The sequence below is a fragment of the Chelonia mydas genome, chromosome 8 (genome assembly GCF_015237465.2).
Source record: "Chelonia mydas isolate rCheMyd1 chromosome 8, rCheMyd1.pri.v2, whole genome shotgun sequence".
Lineage (NCBI taxonomy): Eukaryota > Metazoa > Chordata > Testudines > Cheloniidae > Chelonia > Chelonia mydas.
The window spans coordinates 69677481-69705354 of NC_057854.1; the positions used below are offsets into that span (position 1 = coordinate 69677481).

At 40.1% G+C, this 27874-nt stretch overlaps 1 protein-coding gene across 6 annotated transcripts; it reads left to right on the top strand.

The window, feature by feature from the left end:
* Nucleotides 1-27765, top strand: FRRS1 (ferric chelate reductase 1). 6 transcript variants are annotated; one of them, XM_027825029.3, is made up of 18 exons: nt 1-161; nt 322-465; nt 1250-1403; nt 11204-11399; nt 11731-11867; nt 12403-12497; nt 13316-13466; nt 14838-15017; nt 16744-16842; nt 17805-17952; nt 18562-18678; nt 20392-20504; nt 20830-20916; nt 21796-21893; nt 22114-22172; nt 23043-23186; nt 25336-25397; nt 25483-27765. In XM_027825029.3, exons 4-18 carry the CDS (start codon nt 11204-11206, stop codon nt 25573-25575), a joined length of 1779 nt encoding a protein of 592 aa, XP_027680830.2. In that variant the 5' UTR covers nt 1-161; nt 322-465; nt 1250-1403; the 3' UTR covers nt 25576-27765. The 6 variants fall into 6 exon arrangements, with proteins under 6 accessions (XP_027680830.2, XP_037763783.1, XP_043408585.1 ...); XM_037907855.2 differs by lacking the exon at nt 1-161 and having other exon boundaries at nt 336-465; nt 1250-1363; XM_027825028.3 differs by lacking the exons at nt 1-161; nt 322-465 and adding an exon at nt 528-781.
* The last annotated feature ends 109 nt before the right edge of the window (nt 27766-27874 follow it).

Below are 27874 nucleotides of genomic sequence, written 5' to 3' on the forward strand. Positions count from 1 at the left end.
AAACATGCATTTGTTTAACTTTACTCCTCGGAATGGTCCCATTGAAATCAATGGGCTACATTCAGTAGTGAAGTTAAGTGTGTACATAATTATATGCATTAATTGTTACAGCCTGGCAAAATTCTTCTTGCCTATTTGTCTAAGAAGAGTGTTCCCCCCCAGTGAGTAAAATATCATGTATTTTTCATTAGTTACACATCAGTGTAAAGGGAAGTAAAGTAGACTTTAAATGTGGTGTGGTAAATGTGTAAGACAATGTATTGAGACAGGTATTTCTAAAAGTTAATTTAAAGTGTTACTATTTTTTTCCTTTGTCCCTAGCCTCACACTTGCTTTAACAAGCTGTTCCTAGGGCGTTTTCCCTTCTGATTAAAATACTGGTTGGCTCCACCCCTCTGCTGAAGTATGATACAACTTGTCAGAAAGCAGGAAGTCTGGCTAGAGCACGCTGCATGATTTGATAAGGTAAGCATGATGTTAAGATTCTCGTGGTAACCAAAAGGCTTTGAAAACCGTGTACTAAAATACTAGTTTTACGAGTGTTTGTGGTACTAGGTGAAGTGACTGCTTTATCCTGAGCAAGGTGTATGTAGCAAGTAAAGAACAGGTGTCCTACAGTCTGGTTCAAGAGTGTCTGTTGTGATAGTGTAGGTCGGGCATAAGGTTAATGATTGCTTTCCTGTGATTAGAAAGTAATAATTGTAAATGGAATTTTAAAAAAAGTATGTTGATGGGGGAGAAACTCAGTTTTCTGTATTCCCTGTACTATACAGAAATGTAGGTATGTACAGCAAAATTCAATTTTTATAATTTGGTATATGCAGAGAATATAACTTTTATTTTAAGCTTTATATATAATATAATTTTTTCTGGAAGTCCAGAAGCTTTTGAATGAACACAAATTAACTATTTTAATGCCATACACTTCCAGGATTGTTTTTATATTATACTAAAGCCTAAATTTCTTAAGACAACCTGTGCAAAGAGAAAGCTATGTTTCTAACAGTTATAAAGCAAATGAAAATGCTTTGCATTTAGTGTTTTATAATAATAATGCTTATACAATGCCTTTCACGGAAGACTTTGAAGAGATCTAGTTATTTAGTAAGCATGTTCATTGCTGTAAGTTTGAGATATTAACAGAGATACTGTTAAACTAAATTTCTTTATCTAGAAACAATTTTGACTTTTAAAAAAATACATTTGCCTCTTTGTGTTTTACAATTGTATCTTTGTATTGTTTTAAAAGAAAACTCTCTTCTCTATTCCTGCGAGGGGGAATAAAACTATCCACCGGTCCTGATCTTATAATTCAACCTGCATAAGTGAACCCTATTAATTGGATGAAGGATTGGAGCCAAAGGTGGGAAAGCTGACTCCACTCTTGCACATATTCTAAACATGTGATTAACTTTAAGCATGTGCATAAATGTTAGCTGGAAGCCCCAATCTTGTACAGTGTTATTAAGTGACCAAAGTAAACTGGATAAGAAAAAAGAGAAAACTTTCTTCTCTATTCTTCCACTTTTATACTTGTTCAGTGGAATATGCTGAAAGAAGTGTGGTTTATATTTATTTTTTAAGTTGCTATTATCCCTTTCTTTTTTAAAAAAAATATGAATTGTACCTGGCACAAAGCAAGTGTGTATTATAACCAGAAATTATTGTATAAAATGACAGAGCAAAAATGCATTTTCAGGAAAAGTTGTCAAAGAAGCTTCCTGATTTGTACCAGCAAAACATGTGTGCTTAAAAAAAAAAAAAATGGCCCTGATCCTGTACTAGCACAGCAGTGTGCCAATGTGCAACAAGTCGCAAGATTAGCTCCTTGTTCACCTGTGTACAATTTCTTGTTCTACATACATGTATGTGTGAAATGTTTGTGGGTTAAAGTTGGGAGTCTACTTTAAAAATGACAGTGTCAGGCTTCTTTATTTTAAAGCAAATGCACTTTGCTCTTTTGTGTGGCTTTTATATCTCTAAGTGTATGTCTACGCTTACCGTGGATTGATGCTGTGGTGATCGATCCACCAGGAGTTGATTTAGCGGATCTAGTGAAGACCCGCTAAATTGACCGCAGATCGCTCTCCTGTTGACTCCACTGGAATGAGAAGCATAAGATAAGTCGACAGGAGAGTTTCTCCTGTCGACCCAGCGCGGTGAAGACGCCGCGATAAGTTGACGTAAGCTATGTCGACTCCAGCTACATTATTCATGTAGCTGGAGTTGCATAACTTAAGTTGACTTAATCTCGTAGTGTAGACCTGCCCTAAGAAGACACATTTAATCTTCCATGTATGCAGCTTTAATGTTAACTGAAATAGAAAACATTGTAATATGTCCCACACTACAAACAGCCAATGAGACCCAATTTTTCCTTTGCTCAGACTTGAATTGGTCTGTGATTATTCCTGCTCTTGCACTGAACTGTATATTTTTGTCTTTTGCGAGTTAACAAAGAATGTGTACAGAATACAGAGAGCTCCCAATTTAAAAAGGGATACTATACTGCTCAGGATGACAGGACTAAAATACAACCTTCTTCCTCTATTCTAAAAGAAATTTTTGAAATGCAACTTTTTTTTCACCCAGATGGTGAAATATCTATCAGACTTCCTAATAGCTCAGTCTTAAAGTCCCAACTTCTAAATGACTTACTAGTACAGGGTGCTGAGTTTATTGCTAAACTGAATATGCAAACAGAGCTGTCCTGCTCTCTGTGACTACTCTGTTCTTTAGAGCTGGCAGGGGATCAGAAGTGACCACAACCCTCCTTTTTGTATTGCTCAGGGAAGTGGAGCTCAGACAGCAGGGCTCTCTGTCCCCTGTTGCCTTGTGAGAATAGTGAAAACATGGCATAGTGTGATATGCACAGGTATCACTCGCACAGAAGTGCATGCAGAATCTGAACAGTGGCTCACCTAGTTTCTAATTCAGATGCTCCGTCTCCCCTGAGGAATTTCTTCAGAAGAGGATGGAGTGTGGGAACCTAGACTGTTCCATTTGGGGAAGGGGTGAGCTCTGCTATCACCCCAGTGGAACTAGCTGTTGTTTTCCCACCCCCAAAAACCTCATGGAGCTCGGGGGACCTGCTGGATGCCAGGGCCTTCGGTATAGAGGCCTAGTGGTTATGCACTGGCACTCTGTTCTCTCTCTGCATCCCTGGCAGTATGGCTTGAATGAGGCCAAGCTCCTAGAGCTTCCTTGGCAGTTGCCTCAGGACCCCCTTTTAGGAACATTGCCCACATGTAGGGGGTTTAGCATGGGAGATAGCACCGGCTGAGGCTTCGCTGCTTTTTCTGCAAATTCTCCATGGGTTCAGCTGATGTTTTCCCTTTAACTGGAGATTGTTGATCTTTGAGAGAACCCCCCATGATGTCCTGGGAGGTGGGATGGTGCTGGTGCTACAGAGGCACCTGACTACCTAGTGTGGACCTCTCATCGGGGGGGGGGGGGGGGGGGGGGGGGGAGAGGAAGGGGTTGTGTGCACACACGTGTCAGGTGGGAAAAGGAATGATTAGGCCGTGGGATTCTAATCTTCGTACAGCTTTTAGTTCTCTAGAAAAATGTGTGTGAGGGTTGTGCATCTTTTTAGCCCATTAATGTTGAATATTGTCCCTCTAAAAATGCAATATGATAGTTGGGTGTGGCAGGATGGAGAGGGAAAGTTGGCACAGCTGGGCACATTCAGGAGGAATACATTTTCAATTTTAAAAACAGACATTTATGGGGTTTGTTTTTACAACTTTTGATCTGCACAAAATCCAAAGCTAACAATTCTATACTATACATTGTCTTAACAATAGCTGAAGTCAAATTCAGCATCTTTCAGTCCTCACTGTCCCACATCTGCTAAGGGCCAGATCCAAAGGTCATTGTAGTCCATGAAAGTACAACCTCTTATTTTCCAATCTGTCCCTCCAAAGAACTTAGCCAGTGTTAGATACTTGAATACTTCAAACGGGGATAAACCTCTGAGTTGGCAGGTCCTGTTATGAACAATCTGGCTTCTCGATCATAACAGTTTTTGTGGACAGACCCTCCTGTCTCTCTTCTGAGGTCAAAATGACCTCTGTAAACTCCATCAGTTGGTGGTCTTGCTCTGGTCTATTGCATATCTAAATAAGCACAGCTGTTTTCCCTTAGTTCAGATAAGCTGAGGAGGGAGGGACTTCAGGAGTGTCTCTTGCAGGTACTCAGAAGACCTGACTGGAAATCCAGATCCTGTTTAAAACCAAAATATCTGTTCCTCGCTTCTGAAATCACTAGCTTCCTGGGAACAATATTTGGGTTTTTAGGAAATCCCTGCTGGCCTGCCAACATGTTTACCCTATTTGCATGGGTTGTCCCCAGTGCAGGAGTCAGGGCAGGGTGCCTCCAGCACAGAAGGCTCCTGCTTGAGCCCTGAGTAGCTTGCCTATCCTGTGAGAGACTTCTTAAAATGGAAGGCATTGGGTAACAATGGCTCAGGGAATAGATTGAAGATTCCAGTTCAACTCCAGCTCAGGCCAGTATTGATTACAAGTTACCTATCAGCTGTTGGCTGTTTAGGTGACCTCTGTAAAACTTGTTTTACAGTCATGGCCCTGTTCCAACTAAATACTAGCACCAGAGCTGGCATTAACTGTTAATCAGGTTAGTCTGATCACGGAGAAGCTAAGGATGAAATGGACGTGGAAACTAAACTATATATTCATTTCCAGAGAGTCAGTCTCTCCTGAATTAGGATTGGCAGCAGAGACCAGAAGCAGACGCTGTCAAATATCATGATCTACTGAACATTGCATAATTAGAGGGCTGTAGGACTCTGTGGAAAGTTCCAGATTCAGTACTTTTTATAGCTCAGTGTTTGAAGCATTGTTGTATGACACTTCTGCAAGTGGGGGTTTATTCAGATCAGTATATTTTGAAGCTAGTGGATTGCCAATTCTCTGTAATGAGAGAGCAGAAAAGGAGTAGTGTATTGCATAGAAATGAGTTACAAAGTACATAATGAACACACAAAAGCCCCCCTCTAGCTGGTAAGTTCTAAAGCATTTCCCAAGTCACCGCTGTAAAACAAAGGTATAAATCCTGTAACAGTTTGATAATCTACTGTGCTAGAATACATAGTTATAATATGATTAACTGTAACTAACAATCTGCTGACATTAAGGTCTGCCAGCTCTCACACCATACAGGACAACCATGTCATAAGGTCATTTTAAAAAAAATACTTTGAAAATACTTCTGGACTGTAAAAAAGCTAGGGTAAAACAGCTTGACTTTCTTCTCGTGATTTACTGCAGTTTGTTGTTGAATGGTGCAGTTTGGTTAACTTGTGAACAAAACCTTAAACTCCATGAAGATTTTCCATTTCAAATTGTATCTAGATGGCTCTAAAGTTAATATAAACACTAGAGAATATTAGTTATCCCATACTACAAGAACTGCTGTCTTCTAATGGGTGTGTTCCTGTTATAAGGTCACTATGGATCTTCATGTATGGCACCAATATAAGCTAACTGCGTTCTGCTTCACATTGGGTATAAAACCAGTCATCTGTGGGTAGCCTTCAGTTTTATTTGTAGTGTGGCTTAAGGGCTAGTCTTTTTCCATTTATGATTTAGTGGAATTTTTCTAGAGTCTTGGATTTAATGTGACCTTCTGATTGAGCTTTCCTTAGATCAGCTGACAAAAATCAATTCACTGCTTTTGAGCTGGAAATACGGTAATTTAATAAGCCATACCTTTGGAGGAGAAAAAAATCTAACTAAATCTTATTTTTCATTATTATAAGACATTTATAGCTGCGATCACTTCCAAATTATTCAATACAGGTTGGGGGAAGGAGGCGTGTTTAAAAGTTTTTTGAAAGTCCTCTTCCTTTTCATGGTGAATTACAAACGTAAACAACAAAATGTGGTATTCAAACAGAATAACTCCAATGTGATCTATGTGCATTTTTACCCCAGAAGAGCCTGATCAAAAAATGGGGTGCACGTGAAGTCTGATGTTTCTAGTGTGTTTTCAGAGCACCGTGATTAGGAACTTTTTTTTTTTCTAATTTTCCTCCTTAACTTCTTGTTTCAATGTTGCCCTGGAAAAATACATCTCTTAAGCTCTACGCTATATTGTTTATACACTTATTGCAACTTTAATAGCTTTTGGACAGACTATAACATTTGAATTTGTTTACCTATTAGGCAAGTGTAGCAATAATCTTAATGTGTTGGTTAAGAGTTTTATTTTTCTTATCTTCTGTGATGGTTGCTCATTTTTAGCAAATAACATGAATGACTTCATGTTTTGGAAATTGCCTATGATGATAAAGCAAATCTATGCTACTGACTGGAGAACTGTAATTATCAGAAAAAGTAGCCCTGTAATTTTATGGAGGGAAGGGTAGCTATTCTAGATTCCATTAAGATGTTATATGAGAAAGGGTTCGGAGAGTTTGTCTGACCCTGGACTGACTCTTCTGAACCTTTCAAGGAGAACAGCTGTATTGAGTGAATACAAATGTTCTGTAATTTTACTAATGATTGACATAGATTTACCAGGTTTGTTATCTTACCACTCTTGATTTCAACACATTATTTGAATTACTGAGATCTTATGGTACTTTCATCATTGTTTATGGTGACTTTTCTGAAGCAATTATTACTGGTTCAGTAAGTTAATTAGCTAATTCCCTTTAAAACTCTGAATATCGCACCATCCTGACCTATCGATAATATATATATTCAATTTTCCAAGCAATTCAATTTTTCCTTCATGGCTTTTAGTTAATGTGTGGTTGATGGTGTCATATTCACAAAGCTGTGAAGTGTTCTGTCTCACAGTTATTACTGTTATGGACTTAAGGGCAAACAAGCCACAAGTCTTAAAATGTATCTATACGGAGGCTTTATTGTAAGTCAGCTCCTTGACATTTTCTCCTGGTCTAGTTTTTCTCTTCCCTTAAGGAAGGGTAAGATATGCAATAGATTGGAGGTGAGAATGATCTTTGGCGCTACGCTTTAATTCCCAAACTTCAAGGTGTTTAGGTTTGGGGCTTTACCACTATGTGGAATGGTATCTGGCATGACATTCTGCTTTGGATTGGATTTCAAACACTGAACTGCTTTCAGAGAATTTGGGCAACTTTGAATCTGAAATACAGTATTTGGTTGGATTCACCCCTTACAAAAATTGGCTTCTGTTCAGTGCCAAATTCCTCTTCTCTCTGACGTTCCACAGAAAGTGAATCTCCAAAAGACTCAAAATACTGCTATATATACATGTACTAGAAGGAGCTGCATTTCAAGAATAACTTCCTGTTACTGGGAGAAGAACCCTGAGAAAAATGTTATGCTGTAAAAGAATCTTCACTCAAAGAAAGTAAGGGACTTTCTTAGGAAACTCGGCTGCGCTTTTTTTTAAGGAGGAATAAATTTTAGTAGGAAAGTTGGGGTACGGAGCAGAAACTCACTTATCCCTGTAAATGTCTCCCCACCCCATCTCCCATTTTAAATGACTGTTCAGCATAACCATTATTTCACATCTCCCTCTTCTCTCCCCTGTGCAAAGCCATTTTTATCTTTATGGAAAAAAGTAGCATTGTTACCAATTCAGTTTGCAGAAGAATAACCTTGGCTTCTCTTTTAAAAAAAAAAAAAAAAAAAATCTGTACCACATCATCTACTATTTAAACTGGAACCCTAAACATTGTTTTGTTATCGCCTTATCACATACACGTCTTATCTCTTGGTAACTGTCAACATGTTGAAGCTGGCTGGGGACATGGAGTATTTTCCACTGAATGCATCCGATGAAGTGAGCTGTAGCTCATGAAAGCTTTATGCTCAAATAAATTTGTTAGTCTCTAAGGTGCCACAAGTCCTCCTTTTCTTTTTGCAAATACAGAGGAACACAGCTGCTACTCTGAAACATGTTGAAGCTTGTTATACCTTCTGTTACTAAGAGTTCATGACAGGGAGGGAAAAGTTGCAGTGACTTGAGCCAGCATACTATGATCTCAACAAGGACTATGCAAGCTTTCTTTACACCAAAAATCTAATGCAACTCAGTTCTTGCAAACTATATCCTCTATCTGCTCCTCTGCACATCCAGCACAGAACCCTGGTGGTGATTGAGAATTGTGACGGATTTTTGAGATGTGCTTGAATGGGGACTAGGAGGAGCTCACCAAATTCATTCTAATTTGTCATCTGCAATAAGCTTGGAAACCAGCTCTCTAGAAGTAACTGATGACACAGTGAGTTTGTATACTAGCCTGTCTTGTGTCTCAGTATTCTTAAGAAAAACAATAGTTTTGTTTTTAGGGGTGGTGGTGGTTGTGCTAGTAGTCCCTGAAGTATAATCATTCTGAAGACATGGATTTTTCTCAAATTTAGTGAACGTAAGAGCTGTTTGCTGACTTTATGTAGAAGCACAAATCCTGCATTGTTTTGTACAATTGCATCCAGCACTCTGGGAAAAGAGCTAATGTTACATGCTTCTAGAGTAGTGGTTCTCAAACTGTGGGTCAGGACCCCAAAGTGGGTCATGACCCTGTTTTAATGGGGTCGCCAGGGCTGGTGTTAGACTTGCTGGGGCCGAGCGGTGAAGCCCAAGCCCCACCACCTGGGAGCTGATGCCCTTGGGCTTTGACCCAGGTGGCAGGACTCAGGCTTTGGTTTCAGCCCTGGGCTTCGTCTTTGCCCCAACCCTGGCTCAGGCTTCAGTCCCCACTCCTGGGCTCATGTAATAACTTTTGTTGTCAGAAGGGGGTCACAGTGCAATGAAGTTTGAGAATCCCTGTTCTAGAGTGAATAAATGGTTACTCTGGCCTTGTAGCCTTTCTGGTTTCTCTTTTATCACAGGGCAGGGCTCAGCTCATCTGAGAAATGGTGCTGTGCCTGGGTTATCTTTACATCCATATGTGCTTAGGAAGCTTCCGAACTCATTTTTTTCTGATCTATTTGTGTAAAATAGACTACTTTCCCAGAAAGAAGATCTTTGGACCTCACATAAGTATATTTCTGACTTGGGTATGTCTCTCCTACACAGTTGAATGGGGGAACTCTACTCTCTCTGGTAATCTGCTTTCAACCTTGAGATGTCTCAGTGAGGGTGAAGAGTCTTTCTTACCATTTTGTTTGACCATAGTAGAAACAAGTTATTTTCATCATATGGTAAAGGTACACCAGGTACATGTCAAAACCCCAGATAGCATTTAATGAGTATGCCCTGAAATAATGCTGCCACCCAGAGCATCTGTCTTGGAACAATATTGTGCATAATATCAAATGGCTATCTTATACCTGTAAGTACAGAACATATTGTGTATTCCTGTAAGTACAGAACTATTGTGCATACAAATACTGTTCATATAACAGTACCATAATGCAAGAAAACACGAGGATGAGGCAAAATCAGTATAAAATGTATTCTTGTTTTGAACAATTTCCTCATATATAATAATTGAAAACTTTATTTACAATGTTCTGCTTAACATGCAGAATACCAACCCCATCCCCATAAAAGATCCGACTATACATAAAAGTAACATTAAAAACCCAGACCTACCTTTCTGCCATACTCCCCATTGTGGCAGAACAAATTAAATTTTCTTTCTTTTAAACCTCTCGTGTCAGATCTACATTGCCCTCCATCATGATCTTCAGTCCTAATAGATCATGGTTCTTTGCATCAATATTTGTTTCTCATAATGAAAGGAGAAAAAAAGTCCAGGACTACTCTGTTCAAATCCAAAAAGGTGATTCCATGGGGGAGTGCTTTGGGAAAACCTGTTTGTAGCTAATGGAAATACAGGTTTTTTTTCCCCACAAACTAATAAACAGACAAATATTTTTCTAGTGCATAAGATCAGAGTTTAGTTCTAGCCAGTAACTTTGTACTTTGAAACAGTAGCTTTATTACTGTGACAACATTCTAAAAATCGTTTGTTTCATCTGACTTTAAAGAAATGTTTTTCACTACTTGGCCATTGTAATCACTGGGGAATCTTTAGTCATGTAAAAAGGAATAAATATATGACTAGTTCACCATCAGTACTGCATGATTTGGACTACTTTGTCATTCTGATTAATAAACGTCTGGACTTGTCATAGGCTTTTGTTGTTCCTTAATGCTATGATCCTTTGCATTTAGAGGGATAGCTCGGTGGTTTGAGCATTGGCCTGCTAAACCCAGGGTTGTGAGTTCAGTCCTTGAGGGGGGGCCATTTAGGGATCTGGGGCAAAAATTGGGGATTGGTCCTGCTTTGAGCAGGGGGTTGGACTAGATGACCTCCTGAGGTCCGTTCCAACCCTGATATTCTATGATTTTGAAGCTGCATATGTCCCATGTAACTGGTGGGCTTCATCTGACTGGACTGGTCAGATGAGGAAGGGTGTAATGCCATGTAGGGAGGGTTTTGAGTCAGGTCTCTGCTTGGGGCTGACTTATCTTTTCTAGGACTGACCGCAGAATGCTACTGAAGATTGTAGCATGGGCTGAGCACGAGACTGGGAAGCAGGAACTACTGAGTTATACTCCCAGGACAAAGATTCTTTGCAGCCTTGATCATGTCAGATAATCTCTCTCCCTCTGTTTCTCCATCTGTAAAACAGGGGTGATATTTACATATGTGAGAATGTTAGTGTTTTGTGAAGCATTCTGAAAATCTAAAAGGAAAGTGAGGAGTGTCTTTTATACTGTGTAATAAGGGCCAAGTATCTGAGCATAGAAGAAGCAAAGGGTGAGCCCACACATGTTTGGGGGCTATTGCTCATGGTCCTATCTTCTCTTCACTGTTGAGAGGACCCATAAATATCAGCAGAAAGGCAGAAAAAACTCTTCTGAAAGGGCTGTTTTAAAAGGAGAAAATAAACTTACACCTTGCTTTAAATGGTAGCCTGTCCACAACACAAATCTGGCCAGAGAGGACAAACAGTACCACATGACTGGGTGATCCTCCACAACCACAGGAGTTCTTGAACAAATAATCATTCATGCTAAAATTTGTTTATAGACACCAAACATTTAACAATCTCATGAATGCCTGGCAATTGTCTGGATACTCCAGTTTGCTATGATTCTTGAACCTGGTGCCTTCGCTTGTGAAGATGTTTGCAAACATCTTTTTTTTTTTTAATTTAATCATTAGTCTTCCTACTCTGTAAACAGCATAGCATTTACAGTGTTAGTTAATAATGTGTGACTTTAACTTATTCAGATGGAGCCTCCTGGACTGGCTTTCAGTCTTTGGATATTTGCCTTTCTTTCTGTTCCTGCGGCTGGTTATCCAAATGGAAAAGTAAGAGAGGCCTGCAGTAGTATGATGCCTTGCCATGGACATTCTCCACAGCCATCGCCTAAGCACACTATATCAGTGAATGAGACTGAATTTAGACCAGGGGACCATATAAAAGGTATTGTGTCCAGCATTGCAGCTGTGGTAAAGTACGGTGGTCAAAGAAAGTGCTTTGTCTTGCCTCACACTCCTCTTCTGTAGATTCCTTGTGGTTACCTGGTTTAAGGAACCATAGACAGCCCCATCCTGAGAAAGTTGAAATGTCCTGATGATGCTCATGAATGTTCATCCAAGTCAGTACAGTTAACCTCTAAAATAGTGTTTAAACAGTGGTCATTGCTAAGGCACGGGGTTTGGGGGGCAGGGGAAGCATATTTGTTCACTTCCACCTTTACAGATTACATTGGAAACATCTTAACATCTTAACTTTTTTCCCCTCCTTATTTTAGTTAATTTATCTGGTCCCGTTTTTGAAGGATTTTTCATACAAGCCCGGAATGCGGAGAACTTGGCTGGCCCTGCAGTTGGCTCTTTTATGCTAGCTGAAGAGAGGATTTCTCAGCTCCTGACATGTGGACTTGTAAAGGTATGGTATGTGTTTCAAACGGGGACTAAGATGCATTGGTGTAGCTACACCAATAGCTAAAATCCCCAGTGTAGACATGCCCTAAGCTTCTTAGCCCTTCTCGTTCTGTTTAGGCAGCAGCTCAACACAGTTGGGCAGTGACTTGCAGATGGAGGTGTGGCTCTCTGCAGTTAGCTCTGGCCAGAGCCTCTAGCTTCCACTAATGTGCAATGGTTAGCGCCAACTGGCTCTGCACACAGCAAGTAGACTATACCTCTTAGTGTGTCAGTATTAAGTAGAACACACAGCACTACATACGGCATATATTGCAGACATTGGTCATTTCCACAGCCCAGTTGTAACTGATTCCCTTTCATAGGACCCCAGTGGAAGGTGGGGTGGGTCTGGGCTTGTTCAGGACCAAGTTGAACTGCATCTCTGGTGCACCATTGTGTTGCCTTGTAAAATAACTATAGGAGTGCTGTTATATGTACATAGTTTGTAATATATACTCCTATATGCAAGTTCTCTCTGATTCTGGATATGTCTGTTTCAGAATTCTGCTGTCAGTCACACTAGTAAATCAAAAAAGAAACATGTAGAGGCTTATTGGGTTGCTCCCACAGATGCACCGGAACATGTACAATTTCTGTAAGTAAACACTATTGGAGCTACTTTATTAGAAATGCAAACTAGGTGAATATATAGTGTTATCTCTGTCATAAATATTGACTAGCACCCAGGAAACGTCTCCGGAGGAAACTGTTCGTTTCCTCCCTTTTCTGCCCACACCAACTGCTGCTCAAGAACTGGCTCTGCTGCTTATGGAAAATCATCAAAACTCTCTCCTCTTTTGGAAGTGGGGGAAGTTACAAGGCATGTTACCAGCTGACGCTGGCCTACTACTTAGGATTTTTCCTGTCTCTTGGCAAGGGGTGATTTACAAATGTAGCGATGGAAATATTTTTGTGATGTGTGAATTTTAGTTTAATTCCTAAGCAAAACTAGCTACCGTTATATGGCTTTACAGTTTGGACCCAGGATGTATGGTATGAACAGTGACACTCATGTTTTTGAAATAGAAATTAAATGCCACCCTTCTGTGATGCTGCAAGTTATGCAGCGGGCAGTTGGGAAGTGACTGCCTTGAATCCATTTCTGAAGCTTGATCTGCTATGTGGTAGATCCTTTTAGCTGGAGGGTTTCACTCTCTTTTCCACCCCCCCCCCAAAAAAAAAAAACAAAAACAAAAACAACCACCACCAACCCACCCCATCAGGTACCTGTGTAGATGCCAAGTTTGGAGAGATTAATTGTATGACACAATATGACAAGTGTGTTTGTTTTTGGCCAGCTAAATAAAGGAGTTTCTCCCTCCTTTTTCGTAAAGCATTATTTAGTCATTCATTTAGTACTTACACACCCCTCACAGTGCTGAATATTTGTATGGTTTTCTCCCCTCCCCTCAGAGCCACAGTTGTAGAGAAATATGAAATCTTTTGGGTGAAGATTCCTGGTCCCATCGTTTCCCAACCTAATGCACCACCGTTGACGACACCTACAAGTATTACACCAGAGACTCTACCAACTTCACAGCCAGTTTACCATCTAACAAAATCAGTTGGTATCACTTCTCTATTATGAGCTAAATTCTGCAACCTTTATTCTGTTCTTATGCCTGGTTTCAACAGGAGTTTTTTCCTAAGTAGGGCTGCGGTTACAGTTTTCTTTGCCACTGTGTTGGCAGAAGGTGGAAGATAGGAAATGATCTATCAGATTATTGTTTGCAGTGTTGTTGTTGTAGCCAGGTTAGTCCCAGGATATTAGAGAGACAAGGTCGGTGAGGTAATATCTTTTATTGGACCAACTTCTCTCTTTTTGTCTCAACTTGTCTTTCTTACCAACAGAAGTTGGTCCAATACAAGATATTGCCTCACCCATCATGTGTGTCTCAGATTATTAACTATTGAGGTGTTGAGAGAAAAGGCGTGGGGGAAGGAAACTCAGTTCAAGCACCATTTAGTAAGAAGGTGAAAAGACAAATACCTAAGCTCATCTGGGCAGTGATGTCATGCTTTATGTATAAAGAGCCATGCTGACCTGTGGTTCTGTATAAATAAAACTCGGGTTTAATAAAATGAGGGTGTGGGTTGGCAGGAACAGAGTAGATTATTTCTATACATTAGTGGGTAGGCTTAATTTATAACTGCTTGTTCACATGGATTTATCTTTGTGTGGACTTCCATTACTGGTTCTTGAAGTTCTAATTAAAGTTGCAACATTAGTTGGGCAATAGTATTCTCATTTAACATGACCAGGTTTAGCAATATGACATCTTTTTCCACTTACTGCTATATTGAACATGCTTGTTCTGAATTTGTTGTATTTAAAGTACTCTCCAAGTTCAGTGCTATGTATCGGGCTTCTGTGCAGCTTATCTTTTCTTGGTGGGTTTTTAACTAACTATTCAGGGAAAAAATAGACACTTTTTCTCCCCTAGTATGTGCTATTTTGAGTTGGTAAGAGTCCACAGTAGCATCTTTCTAATAACTTAAGCACTATGGGGTTGTTAATGACTTAGAATAGTCTAGGAAAAGTGAGACACCAGGAAGTCTGAAAAAGTATATAGAAACCTTTTACTTAAGTTAATTATAACTTATTTTATTAAACAGAAGAAATGGACAGGAGGGGATTGTATTACATTTCCAAATTATACCCTTGTTACCATTATGATGTCAAACTCTTTCATTTGAACTGATTGGTGAATTCAAAGCTCACAATTTAATAACTACCATGACAGTGAATTCTAATCCTGGTTAGTAATTATTGGCTGGGTGGGGTGGGGGAGAAGAGGAGGGGTTTCTTTATGCATTTTCTGTGTAAATCTTCACTTCTACATTAGTTGGGATACAGTAATTGTAGTTGTACTTGGGGTGGGGTGGAGAATGACCAGCTTCTTTTGTTAACTTAATTTTCTACTTGTCTGTCCAGTTTAATGCCTCCGGCTGTGGAAGTACAAAGTTCTGCATAAGGAATCCTCCAAAATGTGATCCTGGGGCTGCCTATTGTTTCTTTCTGTCCTTCAAACAAAATAACCACTCAGTACTTATTGAAATGAGTGGTCCTAGTGAAGGATATATAGCCTTTGCATTATCTCATGACCAGTGGATGGTGAGTATCCTTTTTACAGTATTTCCTATGCCATCCAAGTAGCACAACAAAATACATAATTTATTCTTAGTCAAGAAATTGAGGATGAAGACTGGTGTAGCCCCACCATTCTCAGCTCCGTCAGATTTTCTAAATTAAATAGACCTGAGCCTGAGTAGTAGTCAGATGAGAACCCTTCAAGAGAAACCTGAAATGCTGCTGGAAAAGGTGATAGTGGCACTTCCCCAACTAATAATTACTCCCATGTGGTGCTCGAGAGCGCTGCTGGATGGAGGTAGCCTCTTACAAGTGTGGATAGAAAAATGTAGTCTTAACACTTGCATTAAAGATCCTCTGGCACTCTCTGAAAGAATAAGGAGAACTTGCCTTTGATCAAATTCCAGACAGTTACATTATAGCATAACTAAATTCTTGGGTAGTTGCAGTTAGATGTGATATTCTCCACTGCCTGTCCTAAAAGGAATCTGCTGTATGTTCACTGTGGTTTCTGTCCAAAATAAGTATGCAGTTCAGAGGTGGACATATTCATTCCTGAAAGCCCTTTGGAGACTCTCTCATGGCTGAAGAGAGTTACAATGTGAAAGAGTATTCTGCACTAATCGGTATATCTAACTTCCTTGCTGAACAGAGTAACATTCTTAAAGCATTTCTACATGTCTGTTGTCACAGGAAAAAGTAGTTCTTCACTCTACAAATATAGGAAGAAATAATGTTCTCTTCTTTGTTGACCTCAACAGCTAATTCCAGTTTTAATCACAGAATTTGATAATGTAAATTGATCTACTTAGCTTAAATAATCACAGGTATTTAAGATTTCAGAGTAGCAGCCGTGTTAGTCTGTGTTTGCAAAAAGAAAAGGAGTACTTGTGGCACCTTAGAGACTAACCAATTTATTTGAGCATAAGCTTTCGTGAGCTACAGCTCACTTCATCGGATGCATTCAGTGGAAAATACAGTGGGGAGATTTATATACACAGAGAACGTGAAACAATGGGTGTTACCATACACAGTGTAAGGAGAGTGATCACTTAAGATGAGCTATTACCAGCAGGAGAGCGGGGGGAGGTATTTAAGTGGCTCTGGCAATGTGGATGGGGATACTTTGTAGAAAAAGTATGGAGTAATTTTATTTATAAATAAGTTATTCATTTGAGTTAAAATCCCACCCCTTTTTGGCACTGATGTTCAAAAAGTCTAAATAAAAACACTTTTAGCATCCCAGAAACACTGTGTCGGTGGGCTGTTGGATACCATGATCAAACCGTGTTACAGACTATCCTGGTGCTGACTGCATAAATACTTTAAAAAGTACATGTACCACTGACCCCCTTGTGGTAAGCCTTTATAATTTCAGGCACTATGGCTTGCTGTGTTGGAGTAAACTTTTTAAATTCTAACATTATCTTCTTCAACTTGACAATGCAAAGATTCGTATTGGCATATGGTGTGCAATTAAATAACTTTTAATACCTTATAGATTTCTAGCTAATGTCATCCAAAAAAGTAGTAGTTCCATTTGATTTTGTAAGTTCAAACTTTCAACTTTTACAATACTTCAGGCCAGACTCTCCGTTTTAGTTGCTCCATTGTAAACTTGCTGTAATGGCAATGGAGTTACTCCGAGTATAGCACAGATGGAGAGGAGAGCTTGGAATAAACCATTCATCTGCATATGGCTTTGTCTATAACTTCTATCTAAATTGGGGGGAAATGCTTTTATTTTCAGGGTGACGATGATGCTTATCTGTGTATTAATGAAGATCACCGTATTAATGTAAACACGGCCTATCTTAGTGGGCGAACTCCTCCTGTGTTGGACTCAGAGGTATGGTATGTGACAGTTAAGTCACTTTGCACACAGCTGGGTCCTAAATTTGTCTTTTTTTTAACCCAGTAGCTCTGAATGGAGCTAATAAGGCAGTAGCTCTATAATCAGCCATCTTATGATCAAGACCCCAAGATTTTTCCCTCTCTGGCCTTACTGACCCACCTCACATAGAAGGTGCTTATTTCTGATGCATAAGATATGTCGAGACCCAGATCTGTTGCTGGCTTCTTTATGACTTCTATTTGAACAGCTTGTGGGGTAGTTTCCTTGTGGTCTGAGGAACTTGTCCTTTTTTGCCCCGTCTATGCTAGGGAAACTTTCTAAAAATCGCCTACTGTTGCTAATGCTGATGGAGCTCCACAGGGCAAGTGATCTTTGAGAGCCCTGCAGTAACTCTACAAAAGGTTAACTGAGAGTAAAAATGATAGCGGGGAAGTGACTTCCCCAAGGTCATGCTGAGGTGGCAGACAAATGGGTAATACGATGCAAATTTCCTGATTCTGTTATTCAGGGAAGCACTCTGTCTTTGCCTTATGCTCTCTGTGTGTGTGACCTTGAGCAAGTAATTTAACCTCACAGTGCTCCTGTGCAGCTATTGTCTTTTTAAAATAGTTTTCTGTAAATGCACCCGTGTAAGACTCAACTTTGTTAGTCACCATTTTGAAGACAGAGCCCTAAAATGTAATGTGTGAAAGCATGTGCCTGCAGCTGTTGCCTAGAAACCTACCACACCAGCAGAACTCTCAGATTCTTGCTGGCATCATGGACTATACTGATGCAGCTAACTCTCTCTTTTTATGATGTAGGCTGTTAAGAGACAGCGAACATTGGCTCATTATCCAACATTGGTCAAGCAGAGCCTGGCCAAAATCACTGGCCTTGAGGAAGGAGCACAGTAAATTTGTGTGGGGTCTTTCAAACTTGAAAAGAGTATTAAATGTTAATTGTATGTTTCATAGAATGGCCTTGAAGATATCTCATGGAGAGTGGCTGATGGTCTTGTTCAGTGCTCTTTCAGAAGAAACCTTCGTCTTCCTGCTTATAAAGGGAGGTTTAATCTAGATGCTAATTATTACATATTTCTGGCAGATGGGGGGGCAAGTGAAGGTAAGTCTGATTGAAGATATGGTTAAATATTCACATTTCTCAAACATGCTAAACAAGGACTATTCCCTGTAAGGTATATTAAAAATAAACATGAGAAGTAATCTGACTTCTGTCTCAAGTTTCACATGTAACCAGTGAAAATGACCTTAATGTGATGAGCTCTGGCTCATCTCTGGAAATGTAACAAACATCTGGTTTGTTCTTAATATAAATGTGTTCCATAACCATCTGGTCCTTGGAGTAGTATTCTTGAGAGAGAATCGTATACAATTTTTAATAGGGATTAAACTAAAAGGAGTATGGAAACTAAATAGCATTGTATACAAGATAATCTTCAAACCCCTATAGATCTAATAGAATGCTATCTTTTTTTTTTTAAGGTAGATTATACATATTTATAATATTTTGAAAAACTCTTATGGGGGACGGGTGGAGCTGAATCCAAAAGATTCCAGTCAGAATCTGCAGAGGTGAAATTTACAAACACAATCGCCATCCCCCTACAACACATGATGCTCACTGAATTGTAAACAAAGGATGGGAGGGGAAGCGGTACAAGCACAGCGACTTTAATTAACGATGTATAAACTACTCTGTATCTTTGCATAGGAGGTCTAATTCACAAACATCATCATCAGCCTCTGATCACCAATGGAATGTACAATGTCACAGACTCTCCAAAAGATGTAGGGGGATCCCGCTCTCCACTTCTTCTTAAACTCCATGGCAAGTTACAGTTCTAACTTCAAATACTAGATTTGCCGAGTGCTGAAGAGGCTACTGTTGATTGCAGAAAGAAGGATGAAAATTTTGTAAAGTAGCTATTTCCTGTGGTGTGTCAGTCCACTGGGGTATCTGCTTCTCCTGATATAAGAGCTGGTTTGGAAAATTAGGGGGGAAAAGTAGGAACACTTTTTTTTTCTTTTTTTTTTTTTGCTTAAGTTTAAAAAACCTGATAAACTGTAACGTGGCTTTGCAGGATTCTACTCATCCAGAGAGAGGAACTTGTTTTACTCATTTGTTAAGCATATTACTAGCTCTCTTGTTTTTAAAGGAATTTTGTTTTCTTATTTTTATGACTTGGCAGTCTAAATTTAGAATTGCATTTCTATTTTGAAGTTCCCTTTTTCCAATATAATGTAAAATAAATGCATGTACCACGAGTAAGGCTACATTTTAGTCATAGGTATTTTTAGTAAAACTCATGGACAGGTCACAGGCAGTAAACAAAAACTTATGGCCTGTGACCAGTCCATGACTTTTACTATATACCCTTAATTAAAACTTTGGGCTGGGAGGCCGTAGGTGCTGCGGGGGGGGATGTGGAGAAATGGTCCAGGACCTCTGCTGGTGCGGCGCATGGCCCGGGACCCCTGCTGTGGGGGGAGGGTTGGCAGAGCTGGCAGGCTCCCTACCTGGCTCCAACCGGCATGTCCCCACAGCTCCTGGGGGAGGGGCAGCCAGGGGGGCTCCATGCACTTCTCCTGCTGGGAACGGCATCTAATGGGAGCTGCAGGGACAGCACCTGTGGGTGCGAGCAGCGCATGGAGCCCTCTGGCTCCTCCACCTAGGAACTGCAGGGACATGCCAGTGGGAGCCAGGGAGCCCCCCCAGGTAAGCGCCACCCTGCATCCCACACACCCAAACTGCTGCTGGCCCAGGGGCTGCCCGGCTCAGGCAGCCCCTGAGCCAGCACCGGCCACTGCAGAAGTCATGGAGGTCACGGAAAGTCCCAGAATCCATGAGTTCCGTGACCTCTGTGACAGACACGCAGCCTTAACCATGAGACACTCATTGGGTGGTGGTTTGGAGCCTGAGCCAAAGCCCATTGAAGTTAATGGGATTCTTTCCATTCACATTAATTGGCTTTGAACCAGGTCCTTAAAGAGCTGAATGAAAATTCTACTTTCTGTCAAAGAAAGAAGACCTGTTTTGAATTAACTTTAAACTTTTGCTACTAAAATCTAACTCAAAAATTCACTGTGTAGGTGCTCACCAGAAAACCTGTGGTCAGCAGATAACGCATGGGCTGCTCATTACTGCCTCTGTTTTGACTTGTGCTATTGCACAGTGAACGGGCTCATGGAGGCAGCAATAGACTGCCCTCTGGTTTGGAAGTGAAATCTATATCTTTGTGCATGTGGCTTCTCTGACCTGGCACAGATCTCTCTACAGTGCTATCCATACAGATTAGTCCTGTTATTGGCTGATCTCAGCTCAAAAAAATAGAGATATAACATAGCAAGAGTACACCAATGTGCCTATGCACCTCTTTGTGTGAGGCATTTTTGAACCAAGTACCAGCAGGATTTGACCCTCTACTCTTTTATGTTCTTCTAATGCTACGTTTTGAAGTTTATCCCCTGCAATATTTGGTCAATTGTGTTCATATCCAGTGTTATAACCAAATTTTCACATGTGACTATTTTTCTCCTTCAGCTTCATTAATGTTTGTTGCATGGATGACTACAGTTAGTATTGGTGTTATTGTTGCCAGATTCTTCAAACCAGTTTGGCCTCATTCGTTGTTTGGAAAGGAGATTTGGTTCCAGGTGGGCAAAAAACTATACATAAAAGTTTAGTTGTGTGTATTAGTCTTATTACAAATAGAATAAAACACAAGAGACTGTCATGCTCCTTAAACTAAATCTTCTTTTATTTCTTGACCTGGGGTGCCACAACAGGCCATAACTTTCGTTTGGATTTGTGAAGTACAATGAGCTCAGTTAGGTACTGTCTCATATTTACAATGGACTTTGCCTTTACTAGTAATCTCTGCTTGCCTGCCAATGTAATGCAAACTCTAACAGTTTCATCTAATAAAACTCCAAAATACACCGCCACCCCTTCTTTTTAAACCTATTTAAATGTTCATAGGTACATCGTATGCTGATGCTGACCACAGTGCTTCTTACGAGCATCGCTTTTGTTCTTCCTTTTATATACAGAGGAGGCTGGAGTGAAGTGAGTAAAAATTTTGTGCTGCCTCTGAGATTTTAAGTCTGTGTATTGGTACCCAGATAAATGTCATTTGACGTATGAACAGTAGATTTGGGGTTTTTTTAATGTCAATGTCCTAGGTAGTTATTTAATTCCAAAGAAATTACGATGAAAGCTGTTACTTCATTGCTGTGCTTGATCTCCTGATGACAAACAAGTATAAGTCAGGCATTTATCTTTCTGGTTTTTCCCCTATGTGTGAAAGCCCTTGTTTAGTATTATTCTACCTGCTTTGAGCCCACTTTTTTTCTAGTTTCACCACAGAAACTAGAGATGAAAAAGATCTATTAGGTCCTGAGTCAATCTGCTGCTTCTTCCCCTCCCCTCATCCAGCTAATACAGAACTCTTCTGTGTGGTATAATTTTCTAGTGCTTTATCTGGCCTAATTTTAAATGATGGAATGCAAAGCACTTCTCTTAAGAAAATTGTTCTGTGTGTGATGATAGTACTTGACATCAAGTTCATCCCAGCGCTCAGTCTGAATCTTCCTTTTCCTAATTATGTCCTTTGCTCTTAGCTTTGTCCCCATGTTCCACTAGTTCTGTTCTTTCTCAAGCTGCCTTGTACGCTATAAATAACAATTCAGTTTTAAATTTAATTTAAAAACATACACCGGGAGAAAAAGTGCTTCTACTCATAGCCAAGACTTGGAGCAAAAAGCATGTGAGGTGGGAACACTAGTAGCTGAGGAGAGGGGCTTGGAATGTACCTGAAAGAAACTGTATTAAAATAAGGCTTTGCAATTGTGTACAGTTGTTCCTGACCTGTTCTTTGGTCTGAATAATGCTTGCATTGTTTAGCATGAATGTCACAGTATTAATAAAAAGAAATCCTTTGTTCAGTGGGCAGGCTTTCACCCATATCTTGGCTGTACCGTGATGGCTCTGGCAATCTTTCAACCTCTGATAGCTGGTTTCAGACCACCTCCTCATGCACCAAGGTACTCTGATATTTACACTCTTTAAAATGTCATAATGTACTTCTCCAAGAGGTTACACTGATAGTATACAAAACAAGTTTTAAACATGTTTCATACAGATACAAACTTCATATTTTTCAAGGTAACATGGCATATTTAGGATCTTTTTCCATCCTTTGAAAGATTTCAGGTTGGCAACTAAATTACTTGATATAACACTGATTATTTCTTCACCTTGTAGAAGGCAAGTATTTAACTGGGTTCACTGGAGTGCTGGCACAACAGCTAGAATACTAGCTGGTGAGTAATTGTAATCCTGTCTAGGCATATCTAGTGTACCTCATTGTTTATAGCCCATTTGTAATTTGCTTAGGCATCTTGAGATGTTGGTATTGCAGAAATGGAGTGGTGGTTGAACTCTAGTTACACAAACATGGATCTTAATGTAGATGATCACTTCAATCTCGTTAATCACCAAAGTGGTCTTAGAACTAGGGTTTTGTCTGTGTGGGCTAATCCTGTACAATAGCAAGGGTAAGCAACAACCAGACAAATTTGTACAAGCTTGCTTGTGTATTCAAAGCTCCTCTCCTTTCCCTAAGTCTCCACCTATCCATATGGAGTACTGGGACCCCTATTGTGCCTTTCTTGTCTTTGGGGACTCTGGCCCATCTCCTTCAGGGCCTAAGTGGGCACAAGGCACCTCTCTCCTCATCTTGTAGTTTTTGGGGAAACCATTTGTTTTGGGTTTTTTTGGTTTGTTTTTTAAATTATATATAATCACCAGAGTTTCCAAATCGGTTGGGGTCCTCCATTTATTTGGAGGAGTTTGTTACCGTGGTGGCTGTGTAACATATCATTGTCCTTCTAAACCTCTTTTTAGATTAGTATGTTTACAATCTATATGGTAAATTAGCTCTGGACCATAGCTAATTTATGATCCTATGACGTTATTTCATAGGATCAATGTATAACAAGGATCATGGTTATCCTGAGCCATACAGTTAGAGATAGCTGGATGTGGTTTTTCACTCTTAAGCCTCCAGAAGCATATTTAACTCTTGATAACCATTCACCCACTAAGCCATAAGCTTGTGTCGCTTTGTCTTGGACAGTACTTTTCAGTGTTTGTTTTCACATCTTTAAACTATGACTTTGTTTTAACAACAGTGGTGACTATGTTCCTGGGAATGGACCTACCAGCACTCAACCTTCCAGACCCATGGGACACGTATACAATGATTGGATTTGTAGCTTGGCACGTCGGTATTGATATTCTCCTGGAGATACATAGCTACTGTCTCATTCGCAAAGGTACAAACCAAACAATATGGCTAGTGTCACTGCCTTGCTTGCCAGGTAGTGCAAAATAGGACTTCCCAGGTGAAATGCAAAAACTTGGATAATTTAGCTCACTCAGTTAAGAGGCTTAAACCAGCCTCTAATGTTGTGTTTGCAAATATCAGCTCGTTTAGGTGATTTTGGATATGTGAAATAGATGCATGGATTACTACTTGTATGTAAATTTGACCACTCTTGAAAACAATAGGTGAATTGTTTTAACACTTTTTTTTTTTTTTTTTTTTTTTTTGGTTAGAATTTCCTGGCTATAAGTGCTGGTGCATTTTTCAATTGGACTGCGTGTCATGAAATCCCAAAACTTAGTGCCAGAGGGTCTCTCAGTTCTCTAAAACTTACTCCAAAAATCATCTGTTTGTGTTGCTAGCTCAACACTGGCCATTGTGATATTATGGGGAAAGTCAAGCTTAGTGTGGGAGTGAACTCAATCCTTTGAATCTGGACAGGAAAGTAGGTACTGTCGCTTGGGATTCTCTGCAATAAACCATTACTGTAACTAGCTGTAGCTGCCTACCTAGGAACAGACTGGTCAACAGCAGGGGATCTTAAGCCCAAATGCTATTTGAGCAAAAATGAGTAACTCATTAGCTGCTAAATACCAGGGCCCCCGACCCTATTGAAGTCTATGGGAGTTTTGAAGTTAATTTCAGTAAGGCCCAGAATTTCATCCCAAATTCTTATTTGAACTTTGGTCAGTATCTCACCAAGAGTCAAGATTATATACACAAGTAAATAAACCACTGCATAGTTGCTGAGAAGGATGAAGAGCAGTTGTTACAGTTGGGGTGAAAGTAATATTAAATACTTAGCAGTACAGGACCTTGGGTAGAAGGGGTGGGGCTGGGGGGTCAGCCTCCCCCAGCCAGCCCCATCTGTGCTGCCTGGCCCGCGCTGCCCGGGCTCTGGCAGAGATTTAAAAGGGCCCGGGGCTCTGGCCCTTTTAAATCACTGGCTCTGGGGCAGCTTCCCCTCTTGCCCGCCCCACCGCCCCCACGTCGGCCGCCCTGCCGGTAGTGACATTAAAGCGCTGCCATGGCCGCGCTTTAACATCGGCTGTGTATAGGCTGGTACCGGCTTCTTATCGGTACATGGTACACTCCTACTTTCACCCCTGGTTACAGTAGACAGGAAGGGTGATAGTTACTAATAAAATAGAATGCAGAGAAGTGACCAATTTAGCTATTATGTGGAGAAGTGGGAGGAGTTAGATGCTGCCTATACATGAGGGGAGAAGAATTGCATGACTCTGGTTTCTGGCTTGAATAACCAGAGGAAAGCAGCATCAAATGGCACAAAATGAGGGCGGGGGAGAACTGAGGATTTTTGGAGGAAAGAGGAGTTAAATTCCAGCTGACCATGAGAAATCCAGGAGCCGATGTAGAAATCCTAACTGAATTGTCCTCTTTAGCAATGGCTTTCAAACTTTCCAGACGACTAACCCCTTTCAGGAGTCTGTCTTGTGTACCCCAAGTTTCACCTCACTTAACTACTTGCTTACAAAATCAGACATAAAAATGCAAGTGTCACAGCATACTATTACTGAAAATTGTATACTTTCTCATTTTTACCATATAATTATAAAATAAATCTACCGGAATATAAAATAATGTACTTACATTTCAGCATATAGTACATAGATCAGTATAAACAAGTCAGTCTCTATGAAATTTTAGTTTATATTGATTTCGTAGTGCTTTTTATATAGTCTCTTGTAAACCCTAGGCAAATGTCTAGATGAGTTGCTGTATTCCCTGAAGACCTCTGCCTATCCCTGGTTGAGAACCACTGTTCTTTAGCATTTAAAAGACAAAACTCTGAGAGTGTCCTCTATGCTTCTGGCAAGCTCTTCCAAATTTTCATTAACCTTCTATCCTTATTTCTACTTAACTGTGAACACTGAAGTGTAGGCCATGAGAGGATGCATTGCTTGAGGCTTTTTCAGTGGTGTTTCTGAACTGGCTGTAGAGAGGCCTGTTCATCAGTCTTAATACCATGCCCTCCATTGACTAAATCAACCATTAGCCAGAAAGAAGTATGTGTATGAAACATTGCATCTCTTCTTATCAAGTACAGGGCTAACCACCTGTTTGTTTTGGTTTTGCAGTTGAAGTGATTGATGAAGATAGAATACAAATTCTGCAGTCGCTTACGTCGGCAGAGGCAGAGGCAAGTTGCTACCTTGGAAAGTATTTCACGGTGTGTGCTTTTCTTTACAACACTGTAATTGTAAAACGTGTATTTTCTCTTGCAGGGTCATACGTTTAAAGAGATTGTGTTAACCATCTACATCTGTGGAAATACAGCATTCCTTATTACCTTCCTGGCAGCAATCCACCAACTATGAATTTCTGGCAAGGACATTAGATGTTGAACATTTGCAGTGAAATCAAGAGTGAAGCACCACTCAAGGAATTATTACAGATTCCAGTGTTGCCGCAATACTTTCCTGAAGTTACACTTGAAGAATAATTGTGTGTGTGTGAAGACTTCATCAGTCTGTGCTCTCATGATCATCAACAGAGAGAATGTATGTTTAGAGTCTAAAGACAGTTTGGGCAGGACTGCAACATCAATCTTTGATATTTTTTTTTTATGGGAGTCTTTCCCTGAGTAAGGACTGCAATAACTCTCTTAATCCAGTAATTTAACTTTTTGTTTTGAAGTGTGTAGGCTGAGCGGGTATGATGATAACTACTGGTTGGTAGGGGTGGAAATCACTGTTTTGATCTTTTGTTGTCATTCTCTTAACCTACACATACATTATTTGGAATACTGAATAGACCAGTCCTAAATCTGCTTGTCACATAGTTCAGTTTACCATATTGCTTAATGAATAATGTACTGCCTAATGGTTCTTATTTAAAGTATGTGATGTTAGTATTGTGCACTCCAAAAATCTTAGAATGATTTTTACAAACACAAGTTGATTCATCAAGGACTACATTGGCATATTTCTCTGCAGTTAAATGCAAAAACTACTTTCTGCTCTAAGAGCAGTTCCATATAACACACACAGTGGGTTGAGCTTCAGTCCTGTAACTTTGTCATTGCTTGCATCAATCACAAGATTTTAAAAAAAAAAAATCTTTTGAATATAAAGAGAAGACACACTGCAAAACTCATTATGGGAAACTTTTAGCAAAACTGTGCCACAGTGTCTCTAGATAGTCAGTGTCTTCTGGCCACTTAAGTCAAAATATCTGCTCCATCACTTTGTGATTAAACATGGTACTGTTAGATAGAAACGAAGAGTTTCCTTGACCTCTTGGTTAACCTGATAGAAGTTGCTTTCCCCCACAGCTCTTTTTTTTGAAATTAGCATGTCTATCCAACATAATGACCTTTTGCTTCATGTGCATGGGAATACTAGAGAGACCGGGTGTATGGGGGTGCCCCTCCCCGGGGGAAATGTGCCTCTCCCCAGTTTGAGCAGTAAGGGATTCCCATAAGCAATATTGGCTAGATAAAAACAACTCTCTCTCTCCACTTGTTTTAAATTGTTTGTTTGTTTTGTGGGTTTCTCTAGGGGTGGCAGTAGCTCTGCTTCTAGAAAGCTTTGACTATATAGTTGCCAGTGTTTTACTAGTGATCACTGCAATAATACCCCCTGCGAACCCTGAACGGCTTACTTTCAAAGCGCAAAGATTTAGGTATGTTATAACAGAATATTTTGCCAACCAGGGAATACCTGACTAGCTGTGAGAGGTGAGATTGGGGATGAAGAAAGGTATATGAATCCAGACCTGTCCACCCTCCGCTCTCTTAACAAGCATGATGTAGCTGTGGAATTTGTCACAGGTGGGAATTAAGTGGTGGCTATCTATTGTCTCCTGTATAACCTATCTGTACTCCCTCCATCCGGTACCCACTAATGTAGTTGGTTAAAGGAGCTGCTCAGTGGAGGACTACAGGCTCAAGCTGTTGGTTCAAGCTTATTTTCTTCTTGGCTCCTCCAGAGCTATCAGCCGCACAAGCATGTGTTTCAGCCCCAACCTGCTATTGGTAACCTCATGGGTAGCAATGGTGGTCTTCAAGTGGGTGTAGGAATGGGAAAGAAGAACCACCAGCAGCAGAAAGGAGGGAGTGGGGCAACCCAAAAAAACCCCACCAAGCAAAAAAAATAAGTACTTGCCAAAAACCCTAGGTGTGGATACAGAAGGAAAGAAATATCAGGAACTATACTGGTATGTGAATATGGGACTAGATTGCAATGGAATATGGGGATTTCCAGTCTTAGGAGCCTGGGAACCACTGCTACCCTACTGTCATATGACCAGATCAGCTCTAAAGTCACTAGGGACTCTGCATATAAATGTATTTCCTTACAGACGAAAAAGCTGTGAAACCAGATGTTTCACTGGGTTTTTATTCTTGTTTAATTATCAGTGTTGAGTTCTTTTGCATGGCTTTTACACTGATAGCTGTATGTGCTGTGTACTCTGATACCTCAAACATTGTCCATTATGTCATGGAAATGTGAACACATTCTTGATTTTTTTTTTTTAAACATTAATATAAGTACTTTAATTTCAAAGTTTGTCTGTTGTCTTTTTAGTGGGATAAAGACACTTCAAAATAAAAGCAAGAGAATAGCTTAATTTAGAAAATTCTCCTTTGATCTGCTGCTGCTTTTCTCTCTGACA

Bases quoted from the DNA above. Each gene is read 5' to 3' on its own strand.
- FRRS1 (XM_027825029.3), top strand. From the start codon at position 11,204: ATGGAGCCTCCTGGACTGGCTTTCAGTCTTTGGATATTTGCCTTTCTT. The intron at 21,894-22,113 runs GTACTCTGATAT...TTCACCTTGTAG, and splicing joins CCACCTCCTCATGCACCAAG to AAGGCAAGTATTTAACTGGG. The intron at 25,398-25,482 runs GCAAGTTGCTAC...TTTCTCTTGCAG, and splicing joins TTACGTCGGCAGAGGCAGAG to GGTCATACGTTTAAAGAGAT.